The sequence below is a fragment of the Hoplias malabaricus genome, chromosome 9 (assembly GCF_029633855.1).
Source record: "Hoplias malabaricus isolate fHopMal1 chromosome 9, fHopMal1.hap1, whole genome shotgun sequence".
NCBI lineage: Eukaryota > Metazoa > Chordata > Actinopteri > Characiformes > Erythrinidae > Hoplias > Hoplias malabaricus.
Genome location: NC_089808.1, coordinates 4,221,849 through 4,242,961, shown reverse-complemented (window position 1 = coordinate 4,242,961; position 21,113 = coordinate 4,221,849). Strand labels below are relative to the sequence as shown.

The following is a 21,113-nucleotide window of genomic DNA, read 5'->3' as shown; positions in this document are numbered from 1 at the left end:
CTCTCTCTCTCTCTCTCTCCCTCCCCACTCTCTCTCTCTCCCTCCCTCCCCACTCACTCTCTCTCTCTCTCCCTCTCCCCCCACTCACTCTCTCTCTCTCTCTCTCCCCACCAATGGTCTGTTCTGCTGAGTACAGATTTTCTTTTTGATTTGAATGAGGAATTTGAGCTTTTACATTCTCTAAACTCTGGACATGTTTATGATAATTCGTGTTGTCTGAGAGTGTGTGAATGACCAAATGATAAAGCGATAGAAACAGAAGGACTGTGTGGACAGATCTTTATGTATTGTACTTACCCAGCTGAGACTTAATATTATTTTGGGTAAACTAACATTGACCCATTTATTTCTCATCTTATTTTTAAGTGCAAGCAGTCACTCTGTTGTGGTCTGTAGTGCTCTGTTGCTCTTATTATTGATGAATCAGATGCATGTAGCCTTGCGTTTTTAAATGGTGATGGCTCCAGCTTTGCGTTAGAGACAAGGGCAGTCAGTTATCCCCACTAGTTTCTAAACTGAAAAGCAAGATCCAGTCTATAGTTCGAAGGACATGGCACAAAGTGGAATATATAAAGTGCAGGAATGCTGAGCTGAAAGCAATTTTTGACTCCAGCAGATGATAAAATGTACGGCTGTAATTTATATGATTTAGACAAATTAAATGTGTATTGTGGGGTTGCTGATTAAACACGCTCCAGGGACCTGGAGGTTGTGGGTTCGATTCCCGCTCCGGGTGACTGTCTGTCAGGAGTGTGGTGTGTTCTCCCTGTGTCTGCGTGGGTTTCCTCCCACGCTCCAAAAACACACATTGGTAGGTGGATTGGAGACTCAAAAGTGTCCATAGGTGTGAGTGTGTGAGTGAATGTCTGTGTTGCCCTGTGAAGGACTGGCGCCCCCTCCAGGGTGTATTCCTGCCTTGCGTCCAATGATTCCAGGTAGGCTCTGAACAGGAGAAGTGCTTACAGATAATGAATGAATGGATGAAGTTCTGCCAAGAAGGCAGTGCTACTGCTCTACAGAACAATGCCAGGGAGCTTTTCTCCTCTAGCCAACATTTGACCTTAACTCATGATCATTCCATCCATTGGAAGTGCTTTTCTATGAAGATTTTTGAAGCTGTGTGTGTACTGACCACATCAGCACTGAGCGCAGCTAAATGGGGCTGATATTTTGATATTTTATATATCTTTGATAAAAAATATCTTTGATATTTTATATATTTTATATATTTTTGATATATTTTACATTAAGTTGGGATTTATTTATTTATTTTAAAAAGGGGAAGGGAGTTGGGGGTGTTTACTCTGTAAAACGTATGTAAGATAATATAATTTTATTGGATTATATGCATTATTAAAAGACAAGTGGCTGTGTTTCAAAGGGGATGAGTTTATGTCCTTTTTCATGGCAAAATTATTTTTGCACACTCAAATCAAACCCTACATTTTATTTCTTGCAGCAAGAGACAAATTTGATCTCAGCTAAATAGTGGCATCAAATAATGAATTCAGCACATCAGGCTTCAGTATCACTATAAATACAAAAACAACCTGCTCTTATTATCAGCAACATGTCAGAGTCACGTCCTCAGTGAAGTTTACATTCCAATTGAAAAAGAGATAAAAGAAAGCTTGTACTGTGTGTGTGTGGCAGCAATTTAGCCAATTATAATAATTTAGCAAACAATTCACAAATAAGTGTGTGTGCGCGTGCGTGCGTGCGTGAGAGAGAGAGAGAGAGAGAGAGAGAGAGACTGTCCTACATTCACGTATGCGGCCAACAAGGCAAGAGAAAAGCAGTGGAGAAACTCACCCATGGTTTCACTGCAGGATTTTTGCTGCTGACCGCAGTTTTCGGAATCAGTTCTGTCAGAAACCACCACAGACATGACTCCCAGGAAACAATGAGGTAAGCGAGAATTTGCCATTTTGGTGAAATGTCGTATTTTTATATTAAGATACATAAGCTACGCTGGCTAGCCTGCGACAGCGCTAGCTGCCTCTCCACAAAAACGGGCTTTTGTTGGTTTATAAATGTGGCAGAAATGCTACTGGAGCTGTCTTTGCTGATATTCGGGTTAGTGGGTTATACTCGTTTTACTCGCTGTTGTTTGTTGACGGTGGGGTGTATTTTTGAGGTGTAAAATCGACGGTGAGCGACTAGCGGTTTGGTGTAATCTAGAGAAAATAACGTTCACCGCTGCCTGTTCCGCTACTCAGCTGCAGCAGCAGTTAGCCAAACAGGCTAACGGAGCAGGACCGACTCTTCCTCGGGGTTCGGGTCCGTTTTAGTGCGTTAATCAGTAACGAGGAGAGGATGTTTATCTAGATAACAGCACAGGAGATGATGATGAAGATGAATGTGGAGTGTGTACTATCTGCGAATGTGAATTAGGTTTATTTACTCGAGTTCTCGGTTTTGCCTGGATTGATGTGGTTTCACATTCAGTGTCGATAGGATCCACATTTAATTTATTTCGGTCTTTTCAGGTCAAATCGTGTCAGATACAATCAACTGAATTTAAATATCGTTTATGTACATTTTAAAATCGTTTGCTGTTTATTTGCCGTGCGACGTTTCTTAACGTGCTTATTGTGCTCTTGGTTTGTGGCAGGAATTAGTGATTTATGTGAAAAAAAATATCCTTAAAGACATTGTCGCTGTTACATTATTTGAAATAACACACACAGAGCTGAACTAGAGTTATTTTACCAATTTAAACTGCCCATGAAACATTTTATTTATTTATTTATTTATTTGTTTATTTGTGTTTGTTTTATTTTTTCTTTCCTCTCTTTATTGCAGTGCTGGTTCTGAGGAACAGGAGTTTCCAAACACCGGGAGTTCTGCCTGTTTGCGCTGGGCTACCTGCAGATAACCTGTCAGCCTGACATGAAGACTCGAGTGGAATGACAGTTTATCTCAGGGGCTTGTCCAGAACGCAAAATGAGAGGGGTAAACGGATATGTTTTAATTTATTTAGTGTGTGTTCTAAGCACCCGCACTGCAGGGGCCTTGAACTTTTCACTGGCAGATGGAAACAGCAGTGAAAGCCGGAGTAAAGCAGATGGAGGTTCGGTTCCTATGGTGCTCACCACAATCCGCCAGATTATCGCTCGGGAGGGCAACTGCGTTTTGATCGACTGCAATGTCACTGGTGATCCTTTTCCAAGTGTCCTGTGGTTCAACTCTCATGGACACCTCTTGGACACAGAAAGAAGTGGTAAGTTGTGAGCTGCTTTGAACATTGGTGCCAAGCTTTGCCCGAAAGGAAGCTTCATACAGAAAGATCAGTCATTTGACCAATGCAAGCTGAAATCCCCAGTTTTGCTCAAGAAGGTGGAATGTAGACAGATAAATTATAGATGTTTAAAAATAAAATCCTTTATAAAATGTTGTGTGTGAGCTGGACCATCTAGAGAGCAATTTGGAAAACAATAACATTGTGAATCATGTCCAGTGTGCACCAATGTTTCCTCAAAACTAAAAACTGAATTCTTGGTTAATATGTAAACCTCACACATTTGATCAGCCTACACTTTAGGATAAATCAAACAAATATCATTAGCTGCAGTTTTGCAGTGTGGTCTGTGCATAGGTTTCACATGTTTTGTACGTGGCGCTGTGTGTTTGTTCAACCCTCATCCACAACCAGTCTGAGCTTGCTCTGTTAATGTTGCTCAGAAATGCGTGTGCAGACATGGGCCTTCTGCCTTCATGACTCAATGCTCGACTGCCCTGTTTACCTACTAAACTAAACCAAACCAAACTTGTGTTTCAAGGAATTAAGGGAAAACTTGTTTATCAAGCTAATGTTATGTTGTATTATATACAATTACACACTCTCACTGACGTTACTTAAGAAATGAGATTTAAAGATTGAAAGAAGCTAAATTGTTTTTGATATTAAAGTTAGGGGTAAGCTTCTGTGCTTGTGACATTGCTTAAGGAGTTCCATTGTACAGTCTTCTCCTTGTGACTAGATGTCTTTAAGACATAATATTTCAGTATGATTGTTGTTTATGACATTAGACATTTTAGCTCTTTTGCTGAAAAAAGCACATTCACAGAATTTCTTTGTGCAGGGTTCGTACGGTCATGAAATCTCTGAAAAGTTATTGAATTTGAAAATAGCAATTTGTAGGTCTGGATAAGTTTGGGGGGGGGGGACCAAAACATTTTGAAAAAGTTATGGAAATTTTCTTCTCAAATACCAGTAGGAGTGTAGCGAGATGTATTAAAACGTAACAATATTTCTTGTCAAGCTTGACCTGTCTCATGGGGTAAAAAATCAGTTGGGTGGTAGGAACTTTTTAAGAGGGATCTGGCAACACGGTAGCAATCGCAGCAAGTGTGACAGCTAATCAGTTAGAGTAGCTCTCAGCAGAAGAGTTATAGCTAATGCATTATCTTGTTAGTTACAGAGGATGTTTGCTAGTAGCAGCCAGTGTAATGTTGGAGGAAATTCGAAGGGAAGATGCTCCTGCTACTTTTAAGTCGTATCTCTGGCTGCATTTTGGGTTCCCGGTGGAAACAATAGACGGTAACAGTAGGGCTGTGCATTAATCGAAATCAACATTCAGAACTTCTAATCGACATAATATTGTCTATATCAATTATTGAAATTTTTTTAAACTTTTTTTTTTTTATTATTATTTAAATCTGTTATGTCCCCACTGTGTTCATGTACTGTCCCATGAAGGAAAACCTAAACGCTGAAGCTGACCGATCGACTTGAGCAGCTTGTACCAAAGAAAATCGCAGCGTCTGTTGTTTGGACGTGTTGTGTTTGAATTTAATTAAGACGACACTCAACAAAAATAAGTCAAATTTAAACACTGACCAAAACAAAACAAAAAAATCAACAAAAAAACAGTTTCAACGACCAAGGGACAATCACACACCAAATATGAACAGTGCTCAAAAAACAAGAGAGGAACAAGTTCCCAGGAACATTAGGGGAAAAAAATATCCCAGCTTTTATACTGGAGCTTACTGGAGTCACTGAACTATGAGGGTAAAAATATACAAAAACAAAATAATGGTTCATTAATCGTAATCATGGTAAAATGTACAATTAATCGTGATATTGATTTGCGCTCATATCGCCCAGCCCTAGGTAACAGTGACAGACAAGACACAAACCGTTTATAAGCACTGTACGAATATTTTGTCGTTCACCGCGGCTAATACAAGCACTAAACTAAACACTTGCAGCACCACCATGACACTCTACTTAACCCAGTCGTAAAGAAAATGACGAAAGGACAGACAACACTTACAAATGCCTGTGGACCTCAACTTCCACAGTCAAGTGCTAGAGCTGTGGCAATAACGCGGTATTTATTCACTCAGTTTGTGGAACATGAATCTATTAGGTCACATACTGCTTCAATATAAAGCTAGAAACCCCTGCATAGTTCATATACAGTTAAATGTCAAGAGACTCAGTCGTTTTTCATGTCTACACAGATGTGTCAGAAAATGTATGGTCAAATGCAAATAAGTCATGGAAAAGTCATGAACATTCGTTGGTAAAAAAGTGTATGAAGGTGTACTTTCATTGACACTGAAGTGCATTTACATTCTACATTGTAGAGCTTTAAGGCGTGATTGCATATTTTTGTTTAAATTGGAAAACTGCGTAGATACCACACTTGTTACATTGGCATTAGGTGTACTGGTTCTTGTTCCTGTGAAGGAGCCAACTGTTTTCATATTTATGCTTGTCAAACATTTGAGGGCTAAGAGTGCCACAAAAGTGCATAATGCATTAATGAATAGCTGTTTGCTACAGCTTTTGCTTACAGGTCAGACCAAATGGACTTGGGCTGACTGCAGTAAGTAAAAGCTTTGCCACAGTGGCAGGGCTATGCTATAAAAGAAAGGCTTATGGATTCACAGCACACAAAACCTCTGACCCAGCAGAACCACAAAGACTACACTTTTATAAAAAGTGGTAGTGTTTCAGATAAAAATTTTAAAAGTTAAATATTACTCCTTAAAGGCAACATCTACGATTGTGGGGAACAGCAGCACACTCTGGTTTGTTTACATTCATAAGCTCTGCGTCTTTTCAGGTGAAATGGCATGTTTGAGGAGAACAACCTCTGTTGTTTGTATGTGGCTGAAGTTTAACACGTTTGAGATTTTATTCACTGTTTGAATTACCACAGAAACTCATTTGTAACTTGAGTTGTTGAGTTTTGCAGCACATTTGGTCTGTGTTTACAGTTGGTGGTTCCCCCAAATTTAGAGCCAGTTCCACTATTACTCATCTATGAAGCAGGAATGAAGTAAATATCCTCAACTCTAGAGAGGAAGTCTAGCATGTCTGACTGACCACCTTTGTTTTTATACTTTTTTTTTAACTCATGTTGGGATTTGTAAACGCATCAGACTGCTTTTCAGCATGCAAACAATGTGAGGAAATGTCATTGAACATTTTTTTTTATTACAGGTGTGAACATCGCCTTTATGGGCACTAATTCTCCTGCCTAAATTTGTTATAGACCAAAGTTTCTCATCATGATTCCTTAGCAAGCAAGACTTTGAAATCCATGCACTTTTTAAATACAAATATTAAGAAATCATCTTTATCACATTTAATTAAAATTAAAATAATGAGTATAATTATAATTAGTATAGCGTCCGAGAGTTAATGCAAATGAATCACCATGTTTGGATTGATGTTCTAATTAATGTACCCTGAAAACTATTGTTCTTTCACTGTGCTTCCTCAGATGGAAAATGGTGGATTCTTGATAATGGAATCCTCAATATCACCAGCATCACATTTGCAGACCGTGGCAAATATACCTGCATGGCGTCCAATGTCTACGGCAAAGCTAACCACACGGTGACTGTCCGGGTGGTCTTCACCAATGGTGACATGGGTGTTTACTACATGGTGGTGTGTCTGGTGACTTTCACGATCATCATGGTGTTGAATGTTACTCGTTTATGTATGATGAGCAGCCATCTGAAGAAGACGGAGAAAGCAATTAATGAGTTTTTCCGCACCGAAGGTGCAGAGAAGCTCCAGAAGGCCTTTGAGATTGCAAAGCGCATTCCAATTATCACGTCTGCAAAAACGCTGGAGCTGGCCAAGGTTACACAGTTCAAGACCATGGAGTTTGCACGTTACATCGAGGAGCTAGCAAGGAGCATTCCCCTTCCACCGCTGATCATGAACTGCCGTACGTTCATGGAAGAGATCCTTGAAGTTGTAGGGGTTGAGGAAATGAGGCACACTTTTGTTCGACAGGCTCCTGAAGGCCATGAAGGCAGCGGTCGCGGTGGCGGGGCTACTGGTGTGTCAGCTGTGGCCAACGTTTTTACCATCCTGCGAGAGAGAACCAGAGAAAGGGAACGGAGTGGATCTCCAGCCACAGATTCTGATGATGCTTCGCTTCATGAGCAATCTCAGCAAATCGCTATTCAGGTTTCAGTTCATCCACCACTAGCTGAAGCAAGCTGCAGCATCGAGGCTCCGGTCCTCGCGGAATTGCCCTCTTCTCCTCCCCCATTGGCTCAGCTGCCACTAGAGGTGGAGCCAGAAGAGAAGGAGAAGGCGGAGCCTGAGGAAGGAGGAGGAGTAGCAAACCTGACAAGCCAAGTCATCTATGAAAGCCATGTGTAATATCCTCAACACAGGTCGATTACTTTGCTATGCATTTTAAAAATAAAAAGGTCAAGTCATCTTTTGTGATCTGATGCTGAATGAAAAACAATCAAACTGTTACATTACATGCATTTATTGATTATTAAGTTGGGAGAACAGTGAAAACTGTTGTTTCCTCATTATAATTCATGCTGAATGTATTTACAGAGAAACGGTCAACTTAGAAAATCAACCATCTCAAGCACTGATTTTATATTTATTACGCTAACTGAAACTAGGGCTACTGTTGGATATGGATTTAGATCGATTTCTGGCTGTAGATCATCTGTTTCATTATCTGCTGAATGATGATTCCACTCGTACATTTGCGAGGTTATGCAGTTCCATTTAAAGACAAAGTGCATTTATCGTTGAAAATTGTGTTAGTGTAAGACTCAGTGTGAGCCTCGCCGACTTCTTCCGTTAAGAGTCTCGTAAATGCACGGCCAATGCATGTTACTGAGTTTTGAAAAGAGGCCGACAGTTTGACAGAAGAGATTTAACCTAAAGATCACTGGAGTCCTTATGTCTTTATAGTTAATATAATTAATGAATTATAGAGTTATCATTAGTGATTTTTATTTTGAGTAGTATTCTGTGTCATTTTCCATTCATTTCAGTTGTGAAGCCTGGTATTTACAGCTCTTTCCTTTATTATTTTTGTTCCTATATTTTTGTTTTTATGGTTGCGAAATTGTGATCAGTTAAGTCTTTACATTAGTTTAATTTTCTAAGCAGCCTATGGTTTTCCTCAGCCCTTGTTCCCAAGATAGAACGATGATAAGCTGTACTGAACACATGGAAGAGATGGAGGGAAGGGTGTTTGGGACTTCCTAATCTGGTGCTCTTTAAACCGCTTTGTTTGTAGTGAAATAAAAATGTCTGCTGTGTAACAAAAAATTTGATTGTTTTAATTTGTACAGAAGTGTATATTTACTGTAGAAAGTATCCATGTATCTTTTTCCCAGCAGTCTTCATTGAGTGAGCATGGGGCCGGCCCTTAGATCCAGTTTAACTGAGCGAGCAGCTGAAAACACTGTTCCCATGTTCAGTGCGATTTCTGTAATGAGCCATAGAACATGATAACACCCCATACAGAGAGCGGCCAATAAGAAGTTAAATAACAAGTCATCCAATTTGTCCAGAACTTTCATATATAATAAGAATAAATGATCCGTGTCCATTGTGCGATCCTGAATTTAGCCAATGACTATGAGTAGGCACCAGACCCACTCTGAACAGAATGAAATGATTACAGAAGTTGAATGAGGATATATACGTGTCTAGTCTACACCTTTGGTTTTGTGTGTGTGTATACATATGAATGCAGTTTAGAGGTTAAGCACAACAAATATTAAGGTTACATGGAGGAAGACAGCCCCCAAGGTAAGGTAAGATCTCTCTTGACATATCTGATCTCAACACACTGATTTGTCATAATAAATATAATCATACACAAGATAAGATGTAAAATATCCTATGTCAATCCATTAGAGCCCACCCCACTCTTCATACCGGCAGCCACGCAGTTCCATTGTTTCAATCCTACAGCTAGTATAAGGTTGCTGTGGCAATTTATGATCCGATCAGCTACCCTTAAAAGGGACATATACCTCTTTTTCACCATCTCAGATCTGGTCACCCTAATTGTTTACCTATAAGAATCATGGAAATGGTCTGAGAAAATTATAAGCATTAATACTTGTGTAAATATTGGATTACAATTAATAACTTTGTTTACCCTTGGTTTGTCAGGCTATTGGGTTTTTTGTTTATAATTGTTTATAAGCCTATGACCAAACTTTATGGTGGAATTGAAAGGGCTTAGGACTTTTAACTTGACAGTGAATAAAAAACACCGCCAAGTTGGACATATTTGATCGCTAAATAAATTATTTGTTTTTCACCATTTTTCTAAACGTTTTTTTTTAAGGACACTGCAGTCTTCAGTTTATATCGTACTCTGTTTATGGCTGTGAGCGCTGTCAGCTGCTGCCCTCCACTGCCCCACAGCGAAGAATCTGTGAAAAGATCGCTCAGTTGCATTTAAATCCCTTCCTGGTTTGTTAGTATTCGAATATTGTGAAATTTTAAATTACTAAAAAACAATAATTACGACTTGTGTAAACCGGCGTGTTTACAGAATCGCGTAACTGTGAGGATTAAAATGAACTGAACTCCAAATCCCATGACTGGGTTACGGAGTGGCATCGTGGGGTCGAATTTTTATGACGTATTACTCGCGACTGATTTTGTAGTCCGTTTTTAGAGAGAAAAAAAAAAACTTCAAAGAGGGTATTTGTGTATATAATATTAACTTGTCTTTCCAATCACTGATTAAAGTGATTAATAAATATATTTGTATATGTAGACGAAGCAACAGTTTATGTTTAATAGTCTGTTATGCGGAGTGCCACAGAGATTCTTAAGGGATACTCCACCAAAATTTCCAAATTCTGCGTTTGTAAATTATTGAGGTTTGTCACGTCGTTTTGCCTCATTTCAGAAGAAACCTACTCAATCTAAACGGTTTGTCCACTGTAGTAGTGATGGAAACCAGATGTCTAAAGCAGCAAATGTTATCCTTGAGGTGGGGGGGGGCCCTAGGGTGACCAGATCTGAGATGGTGAAAAAAGGGACACGTCTCGGTGGGGGGCTGCTGTTGTATGCTTAGCTGAACCTGTGTGCTTTTAGGTCCTTTACACCTTTATTACATAACCTACACATGGGAAAATATTGGGAATTTCTTTTTTTAATTCATCCGAGAACTTACATTTACGTTTCGGCATAGCTGCTCGAGATGAGGGGTAGGTACATGAGCTTTGCCTGAGGTAAACAAGGACTACTGACGTGCAGACTGACCAAATAAATGTTTAAGAGAAGGTTATCGACCAATAACGGTAGCTTTACAGTCAGACCGTCCAATCAGAAGATTTTAGGCTACTTCATTCACCACGCCCCCTTCTCACTCAAGCGAACCAAACGGAGTAGGGGAGGGCGGGACTAGTTTGTGAACGAAACTTCTCGAAGTTTTATGTAAGATCTAGAAAAAAAAAATGTCCGGGCGGAATTTCACAAACGTCCGTTATTTTGTTTAAGTCTAAAAAAGAGGACATGTCCGGGTAAAAGAGGACGTCTTGTCACCCTAGGGACCCCATATGCTTACCTCCAGTTTGCCATTACACCATGTAGGCTTTCTTTTCACTATCCAAAAACTACTGATTTGATATATTTGTGTTGTATATATCTCTTTCTTCTTCCTGGTCCCACTATAAAAAATCCGTTTTTGGTATGTTATACCCATGTATACTACTGTATACATGTACTATACTGTGCTCTAAAGGTATGGAGAAATGAATCATTCCATATAATAGTATAGCGTTTCACTTGGGGCCTCTTTAAGGGCTTATGCCGAGACTGTGACCCAGGGTGGGGTTGCCCTTTGGTAATCCGTGTGCTGGACGCAGACAGCAGGGGGCGGACTGGGAACTGCTCTGATCCAGAGGTTTTCAGCCTAAGAAGATGGACGGGGAAAAGGTACATGGATTTCTGTTGACATATTTTTAAAATGCATATTTTCTCTCAGATTTCACACAGATTTGATTTTCTGCTGTCGTCAAAGTTGAAACAGAGACCCGCAGCGGGAGTAAATGTAGCTGTAAGGAGAGGACTTTAACTGGGTAACGCTAATGTAGCGGTTAGCTCAGAGGCTAAACCAGCCGAAGCCGAGATTAGCGCCTCTGTCTGCAGTGTTTTATTCGCCCTTCAGCTTCATTTGTTTTTTTTTTTGTCTGTGTGATTATTGCCCATCCATGCGCCGCAACATACTCGTTTATATCATTTAGACAAACCAAAAGCCTGTCACTTAAAGGAGGCCTTTGAGTTCAGTGTTAGATCAGAACAGCGTTTCTCCTGCGCCCTTTTACCGTTACCTCGCTCCGAAAGTAAACACACTCCTAAACATTCAACACAAACACACCGCCGTTCACTTTCCGTTTTCAAGGTCATGTTTTCTAGTTTTCTGTTGGTGTTTGATCATGTTATTTAACACTGGCTTGAAAATACTGGACAAAGGACAAAGAGACCACTGTTGTTGGGTTTTTTTTTGTAATTCCTCTAGAGTGTAACTCTCTGTGAGCTTGGCTTAATGTGATTAAAACCACACAGGACACCAAGCCTCCTGCTACCAGCGCCATGAGCCACTTTTCTATAAATAAGGTGTGATGATAATGCTAAGAATTTTCCACAGAAAGAAACCGTCTGGAATATAGACAGAGTATTATAGCGCGCGCGCTCACACACACAGAGTCTGGTGTATATTATTAACACATGGTACAGTAATGTGTGTAAATATGAATCATTGGTTAAGAATGAAATTCATTAAACGCACACTAGGCGATTTCCCCAGTGTGTCTTTGTTATTGTAGTTCACCTACCCAGCCACCAGATGTTTCACATCCCGAATTCCAACGCACTGGTCAAGGCAATGTCTAGTGGCCAAGCAGGTGAACCACAACAGCAAAAACAAACACTCCATCCCGAAACTCAATTTACAGAACAGCTTTTCTAAGGCACAGAATGCACTTGTGCTGATGTCACTGTTCTTTTATCATGCGCTTTATATTTTACAGTTTATTTGTACTGGTATGAATTGGCTTAGTGCATATTTAATCATTTTTAAAGTCTATAATTATAATGCAATCTATTATCCTGATGGTACTGGAAGTCTAATGTAATTTAGTTTCTCCTCTATGCTTTTGTTTACTAAACACTACTATATATATATATATATATAATCAATAGCGATAAGAAAATTGTTTAATAGTTGCACGTATTTTTGTTATTCAATTAAGATTGTTTATTTTTTTTTTTGCCTTGATACATGAGGTGGTTAAATTCGAAATAAGGTAGTTACGGTTAAAATATTTTAATTCAGTAAAAAGAATTTACTAAACGCCCACCCTAAGAAACCCTCCTCTTGCTGATCATAAATACTTACTCATGCCAAAAGGACAAGTCTCTAGTCCAAAGACAAAGTCCGCACTAAAGCCCCTTATATGGAAAAAGCTTAACCTAGCTTTATGTAATAATAGAACAACCCATCCATTATCTGTAACCGCTTATCCAATTTAGGGTCGCGGGGGGTCCAGAGCCTACCTGGAATCATCGGGCGCAAGGCAGGAATACACCCTGGAGGGAACGCCAGTCCTTCACAGGGCAACACACACACACACAGTGTCTCACTCACAGGTGTGAGTGTGTGAATAATAGAACAACCCAAGAACACAAAATCTGTCACGTAATGTTGGTCATGGACACTGTTCACTGCCAAAAAAAACGTTAATTCCAAAATAAAGTGGTAAGGTTTTCCATAGAAGGAGATTTCCACGTAGAAATGCTATGAGGAAAATGGAAGTTGTATTATTACATGACCTTTTTCATATGGAATAAACAAACCTCTCTCATTAGGGGCAAGAGGAGTTAGGTATATATTTGCTTTTCTCTTTTTTTGTAATCAACCTTGTCATGCTATTTTTAAAAAGGTTTGCCTCCTAGGACCTATGTTACTGTTAGTTTTAAACATTCCCATAGATTTTATATTTATTCAGTTTTGTATTATGGTCCATGACGCAGCAGGTAGTGTCGCAGTCACACAGCTACAGGGTCCTGGAGGTTGTGGGTTCGATTCCCGCTCCGGGTGACTGTCTGTGAGGAGTGTGGTGTGTTCTCTCTGTGTCTGCGTGGGTTTTCTCCGGGTGACTGTCTGTGAGGAGTGTGGTGTGTTCTCTCTGTGTCGGCGTGGGTTTCCTCCGGGTGACTGTCTGTGAGGAGTTGGTGTGTTCTCCCTGTGTCTGCATGGGTTTCCTCCGGGTGCTCCGGTTTCCTCCCACAGTCCAAAAACACACGTTGGTAGGTGGATTGGCGACTCAAAAGTGTCCGTAGGTGTGAGTGAATTTGTGTGTTGCCCTGTGAAGGACTGGCGCCCCCTCCAGGGTGTATTCCCGCCTTGCGCCCAATGATTCCAGGTAGGCTCTGGACCCACCGCAACCCTGACTTGGATAAGCGGTTACAGATAATGAATGAATGAATGAATTATCACTATTCTGAATGTTTGTGAAAACATGTAAAAAGAAACTAAATCATTTTATTTTCCAGTCTTAGCGAAATTGATTGTTTTTTATATAGTTTCCCCTGTACTGATGCAGTTATTATTTTTTCATCGTAGGTGATGCATCTGTGTAGTTTTTTAAAATGACATTTTAAAAATATTCTTCTATTCTCCATTGTTTTATCAGATGTAAAAGTCAGTCTTAATATAATACGATACCAGGGATTTTTTTGTACTCATATGCTATCACAATGCTATCACAAAGGCTTTGATCTGAAGAAAATATTAAATGAATCCTGATGTTAACTTTGTCTTACAGGTGATTTCAGGGGGACTGAAGATAGCCGGTGTTAACCAGTAACAAAAAAACAACATTGAAATAACAAAAGTTAAGTTCTCTCATTACTCTGTACACTGGTGAAGGAGGATTTGGAACATCATGGAGACTGACCACAACTCGGCCCATGGGTGGTTGGATTATCCAGGTCTTGGAACACAAACAGAACCAGGGAGCCACGATAGAACGGCTGCTATCAAGACAGAGATAATTTGGGATGAACATGATTTTAAAGATGATCATGAAATATACATGTTGAAGATAAAGGAGCTCGAAGCAGCTGCTGAATCCGGGGCTTGTAGCTCAGTGTATGAAAATATGTGCTCTGCCGAAAGATCCGCTCTCAACTCCTCAAGCGATAAAATGAACTGTTGCAAGTTCTGTGGTAAAATCTGCAGAGATCCAAGCCATCTCCGAATCCACGAAAGAAAACATACAGGCGAAAAACCTTTCGTGTGCACTCAGTGTGGAAAAGCGTTCACTACAGCTAGCAACCTGAAAAGCCACGAACACATACACACTGGAGAAAAACCGTTTTCATGCCAGGAGTGTGGGAAAAGTTTCGCTCTGCAGTATTACCTTACCCGTCATATCAAGACGCACTTAAAAGAGGAGACATTTATCTGCAGTATCTGTGGAAAAAACTTTGCCAACATGCGCAATTTGAGTGTTCATAACAGAATCCACACGGGCGAAAAGCCATTCCAGTGCAAGTACTGTGATAAACGATTCATACGCTCACCTGATCTGAAGCTTCATCTGAAGACTCATACGGAAGTGGTTCCTCTTCTGATAGTCCAGAGAAAAAGTGCTGTTTGTCGTAAACTTGTAAAGAAACGTTCAAAAGAAGAAAACCCTGTGGAGGGCTCCTTGTGTGGGAAGCGTTTTTCTCAACAGGTCAAATTACTTCGCCACATGCGCACACATGACCCTGACATACCTTTTAAATGCATAACATGTAGGAAATCTTTTAGGTTTTTAAGTAAACTGAAGATCCATAAAGCTTTCCATTCAGGTAAAAAACCTTACGTCTGTTGCGACTGCGGAAAACGCTTTGCTCATTCAGTTCATCTGACAATCCATCGGCGGATGCACACTGGAGAAAAATCGTATTCTTGCAGAGAGTGTGGAGGGAGTTTCTCCACAAGGCGAAATCTAATTAAGCATCATTATACTCATTCTCAACTTAAGGCACACCAGTGTTTTCAATGTGGAAAAGATTTTACCCACCAAGAATGGCTAAAAAGTCACATGCAAGCCCATCTAAATGACAAGCCATTTGAATGCTCGCAGTGTGACCTGAAGTTCCACCATCATCTCAGACTGAAAAGGCATGAAAAGGTCCATACCGACGAGAAGACTTTCAGCTGTTCAGATTGTAATACAGTTTTCAGGTATTCAATAGAACTCAAAATACATCAGCGCTATTATAAAGAAGAGAAAAAACACAAGTGTCCTCACTGTGGGAAAAGTTTCATCACTGCATTTAGACTTCAGTGGCATCAGCAAACGTATTCACAACTGAAAAAGTATGACTACATTGGAGTAGGGACTTTTCCAGAACAACCCTCTTTCCCTTGTCCGGAATGTGGCAAAGTCTTAGCCGACGAGAAGAAACTGAAAGCGCATGTCAAGACTCACTCCACTGAAAGGCCATATGAGTGTGACATTTGTGGGAAGTGTTTCAAGAAGGAAGCCTTCCTCCGCGAACATCATAGAACACACACCGGGGAACGTCCTTTCGAGTGTCCCGACTGCGGAAAACGATTTTCTCATGCGGGTAACATGGCCACGCATCGACGGATCCACACCGGAGAGAAGCCCTTCCAGTGTGTCCTTTGCGATAAGCGCTTTAGTGATGCCTCCCATTACGTAAAGCATCAGCGCTGGCACACCGGGATCAAACCCAAAGCTTGTGAGATATGTGGGAAATGTTTTGCAGACACTGCGTTGTTGAACAGACACAAGAGGATTCATTCGGGAGAGAAACCGTTCGCTTGCACAGAGTGCGAGAGATGCTTCATCGATAAGTCTGAGCTTTCCAGACATGTCAAGACACACACGAGAGAGCGCAACCACCGCTGTGAAATTTGTGGGAAAAGTTATGCTCGTAGCTACAGTTTGAAATTGCACCAGAAATCCCATGCAAAATAGCTCTGACCTAAGCTCTCAGAGTGTCATCCTTTATCCACTTTAAACCTATACCTACATTTAAACTCATTGGCGTGAAGCTCATCATATTAGATGCACTTAATAGGTTCATTGACTGTAGCCCTCGTCTATTTCTCCTCCCTTTACCCCATCTATCAGTGGAAAGGGATGAACTTTTTTGAGTGATGGACTACTGTCAAAGCAGCTGTGTTAACACAGCAAAGGTGTGTTGGTATGTGCTGAGCTTTTATGAGTGTATCAAGCATAGCAACTTTGCTAAGACCTGTGTGTGCCTGTAGGGTTGAGAAAAGTGAAGAGAGAAAAACACCAACACTGGTATCTTAATGAGGGGGTAGAGGATAACAGCACACACACTTTAAGGAAAAAGGGAAGCTTGTCCCTAAGGAAAAGCCATCAGAAAACTGATACTGTTCTTCAGCCATTTCTTTGGTTTTTGGCTTCTGATTCATAGTAGAACTGATCGTACTTGATGATGACCTTGTCTTTCTGTGATAACATTTATATAAAGCCAGCAATGATTTAGCAAATGGTCCTTCTTTCATGTGAAGGAAAAACAAGACCAATAAACACAACCAGCAGCCATGTAAGTGGTGGTGTTGGGACCAAGAGAAGGTGCTCTCCCTGTGCTCTGTGTGGAGCCCAATGCCAGGATCACTACTGAATAAGCCGTGGCATGCTTTGGACGAGACGTAAAGCTGAGGTTCTGACACTCTGAGGTTGTAAAAGACCCCTGGACGTTTTCTTGAAAAGTGTGGAGGTGTTACCCCCGATGTCCAGGCTAAATCTGCCACTGTGGTCACTTCTGGCCTCCTAATCATCCCCAGTTTAGCTCCGTCATTCTCACATCTCTCTATCCAATAGCTGATGTGTGATGAGTGGACTGGCGGCTGTCTCGTCACATTGGTGGGTGTTGAGAGACTCCCGAATGTTCCAAAGAACGTAAAGCACTTTGGGGGTTTAGAAAAAACACTATGTGTAACTATCATTCGTCACAGGAATGTAAGCTTTAATTGTATTTATGTCATGAAATTGTTTTATTCTTGATGAAATAAGCTAGTTAAGAAGGTAACACTACTCATATTAGCATTGGAGCCCACATGATGAGTGTATTTTCACTGGTCAGTAGTTTTATGTCTACATATGATTATATAATTGTACAGTTCAGTATACTGTTTGATCAGTCAACACACAAAGTAACACAGTTGTGTCTAAAAACGTGTACAGTTTGTGTGCGCACTTGTTTTAAAAACCTATTCTGTTGTGCCTGATACACTCATACCAGCACCACCACCAGGGTCCGGAGTTGTTCTTTTTTTTAATGGATTTGTTAGAAAGGGCTGACAGAATTGTTTCAAAATGGCAGATGAGTATAGCCACTAGGTATAAAGGTGGACCTGAACAGTGGGAAGTCTTTCGAATGTAAATCTACCACTTGGTTATGGAATGTCTTCTGTAACTTTGAAAGCTAGTCATGATTTTCTTGAACAAAATAATGTAATCACACTAGCCTGTTAGAACCGCATGAAAAAAATAGTTTGATGAAGTGCTATATTCGCCTACATAGTGCTGATTTAAAAGATTTTTAATAGAGTAGAATAAAAATATTGTAGCTTATATGTAGTTCATACGTGCAGAAATACTGCATGTTTAGTGCAGCAATCTGTAAGTAAAAATCACCATAATAAGTATCTATGGCATATGATAGTAGCAGTTAATAACACTATGAATGAAAACCAATTCATTGTTTCAGTATGGACCATTCTCTTTTTTGTTTATGCAAATAAAATGCAATTATTGTTTATCCTTTCTCTGTTCCATTGCTCCATTTGAGCTCCTGAATCCATGTTGGATGAAAACATTTGGTAGAAACACATTCTGGACCTGTTACACGAGAACAGTGACTGTAGCGTTAGTCCAAGCACTCCTGGATTTACCCGAGCTAGGAACGGAACCCAAGGGTAATAATGTTAGAAGGGTTTATGCTTGATGTTGGAACATTCCTGTGGGGATTTAATGGCATTCGGCCAAGAGCTCATTAGTGAAGTCTGGAACTGATACTAGACGATGACTTCTGGATCCCAACTCATCCCAGAACGACTCGATGAACCTCCAATGCTCAAGAGTACTGTGCCATTGCTCCACAGCCCAAGTGTTCATGTGAAGACTGCTCTTGAGTGTCTTATTTAGGTTCATGCTGTTCTGTGGAGGCTACACATACTGTGTGTATAAAAGAAACAGTAGTGACTTTAAACAGCACCAACAAAAGCCCAGATTCTGCTTAGCAGTGTTCTCAGAGTTCGACAAGGTGTCTAGAGATAGTGGCACACTGTTGAACAGCCTAAAAGGAAGTGTTTAAGCCTGTGTCTTACACCTATTTTATATATAATGCCCACCCCACCCTCCCACGTCTGCCTTCTGTGTAGTCATGTTTATTTTAACATATCATTAAAAAATTTTTTGTACACAGACTTTTAATTCTTTTTAATCTTTAAGATTTGACATGTAAATGATCTCTGTTCTGACTGCGAAATGGTCTGGAAGGCAACACTACTCACCTTCAACTCGTGCATGCGATGCTTTTCGAAGTAACACAAAACCTTAGGTGTTCTATTGCCTAGTGTGCACACCCCTCAGTCTACATCAGTTTCACTCCACTCAGATCCACTGAAGTGTTCTGTTGCTTTTATACAAAGAAAAATAAAGCGAAAAAGGCCATATTTGTTGTTTAAGTTGTGTTAGTACTGATTTCCTTTCTCCCAGAAAATGGTGAAGCAATTAGCATTCCGGTGTCTGTCGCACCATTTACGGCGGCCTATAGGCAAAGTATATTACTGCTGTATCATTTATTGTACAAACAAAAATTCAAATGAGAAGCTAGTGTCATATTTACATTTTGCCGTATGTCAGATTGTGTCAGCCCTTAACATCTGGAAGCCTCCCTGCTCCCTTTGCTCACAAACACTACATTAATTGCCAAAAGTATGTGCTCACCTGCATATGAATTTGAGTGACATCCCATTCTTAAGCCGTTTGATTTAACATGATGTCGGCCTACCCTTTGTAGCTTTAGCTCTTCAGGGAAGGCTTTCCACAAGGTTTTGGAGTGCTTTTATAGGAATTTTTGACTGCTCTTTCAGAAGTGAGTTTGTGAGGTCAGACACTGACGAAGGCCTGTTTGGCTCGCAGTCTCCACTCAAATTCATCCCAAAGATGTTCTATGGGGTGGCAGGCCAGTCAAGGTCTTCCACACCAAACTCGCATTACATCTTTATGGGCCTTGCTTTGTGCACTGGTGCCCAACTGTTCCAACAATGTTGGGAGTATGAAATTTCCAAAATCCCTTGGTATGCTGACGCATTGTGTCCCTTTCACTGGAACTAAGGGGCCATACCCCAACTGTAGAACACCACCCCACATCATATTTTACTCTTGAAGTTACACACAGTTGGCACAATGCAGTCTGACAAACATCGTTCTCCTGGAAATCGCCAAACCCATCATCCATTGGATTGCCAGAGGGAGAAGTGTGATTTGAACATGTCTACGCTGCTCTAGAGTCCAGTGGCATGCTTTACACCATTGCATTTAATGCTTTGGAAGTCAATTCCAAGCTGCTACTGTTAAAATTCTCATTTTATAAAAGCGATATCTGACAAAACATCACCAGCGACTGTGCTGTAGTTTCAGTTATTATTTACATGTGAACTCATTACAAGTGAATGTTAGAAGAAATTTTTTTTTTTTTTTGGCACCACACACAAACCTGTCTGCAGACAATGCGCTACTCCATCACTACACCACATGCTTGACAGCGCAAAAGGGAAGAGAGAGGTGTTAGATTCGCACACAGGGCAGTACTGCCCTGTCGCTCCAAGGGGCTGAAAATATTTAAAATATATATGCAATAATTCATAAATAAGTATAAATTTCATTTCTGTGAAAAGAACGAAAGACCACAATTAAGATGGACAGTTTTTTGTAGCCTTGTTTCCATAAAATTAGAGTGAACGGTGCATTCTGAAGGTTGAACATTGCTTACATACCTTCAGATTCTTATCACAAAGGAAGTGTTTTTAGGGGGGAAAAAGGCCTAAAGCCCAAATAAAGATATTGGAACAACAGGGTGGGCCACCTAAAGGTACAGCATCTGAAACTACAGATACTGGAAGCCTGTGCTAGCGGTGTTGCTATCAGTGTGTGAAGAGTGAGAGAAGAGGGTTACATTGATAATCCAACACAATGGGCAGCACTTTGAACACATTTTATAAGTGGTCAAAAACTTGTAAATAACTCATGAAAGAATAAAGTTACGTTAAAACCACACCATTGTTTTTCTTGTGAAATTCCCAATAAGTTTGATGTGTCACATGACCCTCTTCCCATTAAAAAAACAAAAGTTGGATCCAAAATGGCCGCCATGGTCACCACCCGTCTTGAAAAGTTTCCCCCCTCCCATATACTAATGTGCCACAAACAGGAGGCTAATATCACCAACCATTCCCATTTTATTAAAGTGTATCCATATAAACGGTCCACCCTGTATATTATCACCTCAGCAGATCTGTATGGCTCTGGTTTAGTGTTTCAACATTTAGTAAGTAACACTACAGATTCTCCTAAGAGCAGATGTAAGCAAGAGGTTTAGAGGAGTCAAGTACGACTGTTTAATGCCTAGATCGTGTTATGTTACTATGAGCTAGCTGCTGGTTGAGCCGTTACAGGTGCAAAATTTTGAACTACACTGCAAAAAATGAAATCTAAGCAAGTAAAATTGACTTAAATCTAGTCTATATATCTAGTGTTACTCATTTGGAAATTGTTGTAAGAATAAT

At 40.3% G+C, this 21,113-nt stretch overlaps 2 protein-coding genes across 2 annotated transcripts; both read left to right on the top strand.

Moving 5' to 3' along the window:
* Positions 1 to 1,723: 1,723 nt before the first annotated feature.
* mfap3l (microfibril associated protein 3 like) lies at positions 1,724 to 8,574 on the top strand. Its single transcript, XM_066680524.1, has 3 exons — positions 1,724 to 1,908; positions 2,806 to 3,223; positions 6,744 to 8,574. The coding sequence occupies exons 2-3, from the start codon at positions 2,947 to 2,949 to the stop codon at positions 7,640 to 7,642; spliced, it is 1,176 nt and encodes a 391-aa protein (XP_066536621.1). The 5' UTR covers positions 1,724 to 1,908; positions 2,806 to 2,946; the 3' UTR covers positions 7,643 to 8,574.
* Positions 8,575 to 10,790: 2,216 nt separating this feature from the next.
* LOC136707879 (zinc finger protein 420-like) lies at positions 10,791 to 18,679 on the top strand. Its single transcript, XM_066682177.1, has 3 exons — positions 10,791 to 10,851; positions 11,067 to 11,200; positions 14,092 to 18,679. The coding sequence occupies exon 3, from the start codon at positions 14,212 to 14,214 to the stop codon at positions 16,261 to 16,263; it is 2,052 nt and encodes a 683-aa protein (XP_066538274.1). The 5' UTR covers positions 10,791 to 10,851; positions 11,067 to 11,200; positions 14,092 to 14,211; the 3' UTR covers positions 16,264 to 18,679.
* Positions 18,680 to 21,113: the final 2,434 nt, after the last annotated feature.

What these genes read in the sequence shown, in the direction of transcription:
- mfap3l (XM_066680524.1), top strand. Translation starts at nt 2,947, where the DNA reads ATGAGAGGGGTAAACGGATATGTTTTAATTTATTTAGTGTGTGTTCTA. An exon ending in CTTGGACACAGAAAGAAGTG is followed by an intron (nt 3,224 to 6,743) that starts GTAAGTTGTGAG and finishes GTGCTTCCTCAG; the next exon opens with ATGGAAAATGGTGGATTCTT.
- LOC136707879 (XM_066682177.1), top strand. Translation starts at nt 14,212, where the DNA reads ATGGAGACTGACCACAACTCGGCCCATGGGTGGTTGGATTATCCAGGT.